Below are 3570 nucleotides of genomic sequence, written 5' to 3'. Positions count from 1 at the left end.
GGACAGCGCAGCGGCAGGCGTGCACCCTCCCACGGACCCCAGAGGGAGGCCAAGGAGCAGCGAGCCGAAGAGGAATCACGAACGCGGATTTCTGAAGGCGCTAGCGATGCCCCAGGGAAGGTCGTCCCAGTGACGAATCAAGGACGGCTGGTCCTGGGCTGGACCCGGAAGAGCCCGCACAGCTAAATGTGCCCTTTCCTGATGCTTTGGGACTCGCCTCTCTGAATGGGGTTTGGCTTTTATGAGGCTACCCAAACCCCTCAGAGGTCTGGGCCCAACCCCAGGGCGAGGCTGCACTCTGCCTGAGGTGGTGCCATCGAGCACCCAGCAGGGAGGTGGGACCTGAACCTCACCAAGGAGGAAGGGCAGGGCCCAGCGGCCGGGAGATCATGATTTGCTCTAGGAGGCACCGTTCTCCAAAGGACATAACAAGGCGGGTACCTGGGATCTTCTCAGGAAGGGGCTCTGAAGGAACCGCTGGCAGCTCTATCTGTTCCTGCGGGAGACAGAAGGTAAAGGCCGTGAGACACTCCCGCCCCATCCTTGTCCCGGGAAGGACAGCATCCCGTCCACCTGGCTGCTCTCAGCGGAGTTTAGACGGCACGTGACGCCGCAGCATGCAGACCCTTGGCTTCTGGCGTTTCTGTCACTCAGATCGGTGGCCACAAAAGGTGGCTGCTCCCAATGACCCGGACCCTGAGGGGTTCCCCGCCCAGAGTTCTGTTCTGAGTCTGGGCTGAGGGCTTTGGAGCAGGCGCCCATGCAGGTCAGGGGCCACGGTGGTGCCCCAGCTTGGTGTGGTGGTGCCCGGATTGGTTCCTGGGTACGGAACCACAGAGCACGGGTCTGCCTCTCGGGGCTCGGGAGGTGAGTCAGTGGGCAGGTGCACGTGGGGCCCCTCAGGCGGCGAGCAACAGCGCTCAGGACCTGCTTTCCTGTGGCCAATGGCCAGCGGGGTGGCAGGCTGGTGGGCACGGCGTGAATATGGCTCGCTGAGGCAGGGGCCCCCAGAGATGGAGACATCCTCTGAGGGAGCAGACTCAGGGTCTGAAGAGACGGCTGACCAGTTAGAGGGCTCCAGGCCGACACGTGGCAGTGACAGCGAGAGACCCACCACAAGAGGGAAAGAGCACCCGTTTGATCTAAACCCCACCACTGCCCACTGGAGAGAAAGGGGCCGAGGGAGCTAGGCGAGCCAGCCTTTCGCCTGTGCACCGGGCTCACTCTCAGACTTGCCACAACTGGTGGGCAACCTGCAAAACGTTCTTTCCAGGCCAGTCCCGCCCTGTGGCCAGCCAGGCGACGGGGAGAAGGGGCTTCGGCTTAGAACAAATGCCAGCTGTCTTAAGGAATAAGTAAAACCAGCTGTAAAACCAGGGCTGTGGGCTCAAGAGAAACTCAAGGCAGGTGCTTGCGGAGGCCAGTGAGCAGAGGCCTCCTGGAGGCCCCTCCACCGGAGCCTGCGTCAGTCCCGGCGCTCCTGTTACCTGAGTGATGGCGTCCAGCTCCTCCAGGATGGCATCTTCATCCTCCTGAGTGAAGCTTCCTGCCAACAGCTCATCTATTTGCTGCAAAAGGAGGAGCAAAGGTGAAGAGCGTGGCTGGGCCAGGGGTGGGGGTCGAGGTGCCCCCTCACGGAGGAAGGAGACAGCCCCGGCCCAAGGCTGCTCTCCCTTGAACGAAGGCAGGCAGCCCCGTGTGGCGTGGGAAGGCCTGGCCCTCACGGGCAGGGCTGGCCGCTGGCCACCACACTCCCTGGCTGCCAGACAGCGGCCCCGACATGGCGACACGTACCCGCTGGTAGTCCACGGCCTCCTGCGTCTCGTCCAGTATCCGCTCTACCTCCTCTATGGACATCACCTGATTGGTTACAAGTTTTTGAGTCTTGTCAGTGAAGCACGTGACAGAACCCCCTTCGTGAAGCCCACCTGCACTGGCAGCTCACACAGCCTTGCCCCTCTGTTCTTGTTTAAAGGAAGCCACGCCAAGTGGGATATGGTTATTTATGTCCATAAGTAACAGCTTTGGTTATTTATGTCCCCGGTAGGGCCTGTCTACACAGGCATGGAGCTGTTAGACCAGTCTTTTCAGAAGCCTCAGCTGACCTTCTCAGACCCCTCCTGGCCCTTCTCAGTGGACCTTCTGGCACCCAGATCAACCCTAGCAGTAGTAACAAATATAAAGTTTTCTCTGGCCACATGACTTGATTTGTTTTGGGTTCAAAGCAACACCTTTGCTTGACTGGTCCCCACACTGGACATTCAGAAAGGCAACGTAACCTCAGCTCTCTGCCCAGCCCCACCTACCATCCACTCATCGGGAACGAGATGAGGTGAGGCTGGGGCGTGGCCTCTCTGCACCTCACTTCTCCTTTCACCATCCACCTCTGTGCTGCTTCCTGAGACAGGGCTGTGTTCACCTCCTCCAGGGAGTCCTCTGATTAGTTCACCACACCCCTCCCTGACTCTGAAGAGGCTATCCCTCTGGTCACGCTTAGAATCTCTGGATCCAAGTTGTAGCTGGAGTCCCTATTCTCGGGTCAATATTCCTGAGCTTGTCTGTCTTACTAAATGGTCAGCCTCTCCTCGTAATGACTGACTTTCCCTCGTGCCCAACGGCCTGGGTGCAGCTGTGGCCTCAGGGACAAGCCCCCTCCTTGGTCCACTAGGCTCCCCCTCCTCTCTGCCCCCAGCCCGCCAAGACTTACCTGGTGCATCTTATTCAGACACTCATTTCCAATCTTCAGCCCCTCGATCACTTTCATTTCAATCTGGGTGAACTCAATACTCTGGACCTGAGGAGGAGACCTGTGTAGTCAGAGGCCCGCCTTCTCTGCCGCCTCACACAGACCCACGATGGGAGTTAGGACCACACTGTCCCCAAGACTGACGGTCTCTGGCCTCCTCTTCCCTGTCCTTTCCTGGTGCCCTGACCACCAGCTGGGCGGGACTGAGAGGGCCTGGGAAGAATCTCTTATCAGACTGCTTTTAAACAGCAAAACTGTTAGTAAATGAGCACAACCCGAGCGCTGCGCCCTGAACCCAGGTTGCCTGGGAGCCTCCTGCAGATCTTAACACCTCTTCAGTCACTGGGGCAGAACCGGCCCCCTATCCCCACCACCCAGAAGCGGCCTAGCCCCCCAACCACAATCCTGCAGCAGCCAAACTGCCCCAGACCCTTAAGAATATCAGGCTCCCAGTAAAGCTTCTCCTTTGCCTCCAGGCCTGACCCATTCCATAGCCTCTGGCTGAGGGTCCAGGAAAGGAAAATGGTGGGTTTCAGTTCTCTGAGGGGCCTCTGGCCTGCACTGCCCATACCCGACCCCCACTAGGCCTACCATGGTCTCCAGGCTGGTGATCTGGTTTTCTGTCTTGTCCAGGAGCTGCTCCCGGTATCGCTTCTTCTTGAGCAGCAGCTTGGCCCGTCTGCAAAGGGGACCCAGCAGTCACAGCCTTTGGATGTCCTGGCCCAGCACCGACCAGCCTCCCCGGCCTACCCCACGCCCTGCTCTAGGCTGACGGGGGATGGCTTCCTTCCCCCGCACACTGGCCCCACCCCACTCACTCCTTC

At 59.5% G+C, this 3570-nt stretch overlaps 1 protein-coding gene across 1 annotated transcript in view; it reads right to left on the bottom strand.

Annotated features, from left to right (window-relative positions):
* CHMP6 (charged multivesicular body protein 6) overlaps positions 1-3570 on the bottom strand; it is a gene marked incomplete at its 5' end in the record, with an annotated part of 6724 nt that overhangs the window by 457 nt on the left and 2697 nt on the right. Inside the window, 5 exons of the mRNA XM_010856526.1 lie at positions 442-496; positions 1488-1568; positions 1795-1860; positions 2708-2794; positions 3338-3427. Of these exons, the coding sequence (XP_010854828.1) occupies positions 442-496; positions 1488-1568; positions 1795-1860; positions 2708-2794; positions 3338-3427 (379 nt within the window). The remainder of the gene's footprint in view (positions 1-441; positions 497-1487; positions 1569-1794; positions 1861-2707; positions 2795-3337; positions 3428-3570) is intronic.

The sequence above is a fragment of the Bison bison genome, unplaced genomic scaffold (genome assembly GCF_000754665.1).
Source record: "Bison bison bison isolate TAMUID 2011002044 unplaced genomic scaffold, Bison_UMD1.0 scf7180017864371, whole genome shotgun sequence".
NCBI lineage: Eukaryota > Metazoa > Chordata > Mammalia > Artiodactyla > Bovidae > Bison > Bison bison.
The sequence above is the reverse complement of the archived record's forward strand: the minus strand, read 5'-3'. Positions and strand labels throughout refer to the sequence as shown.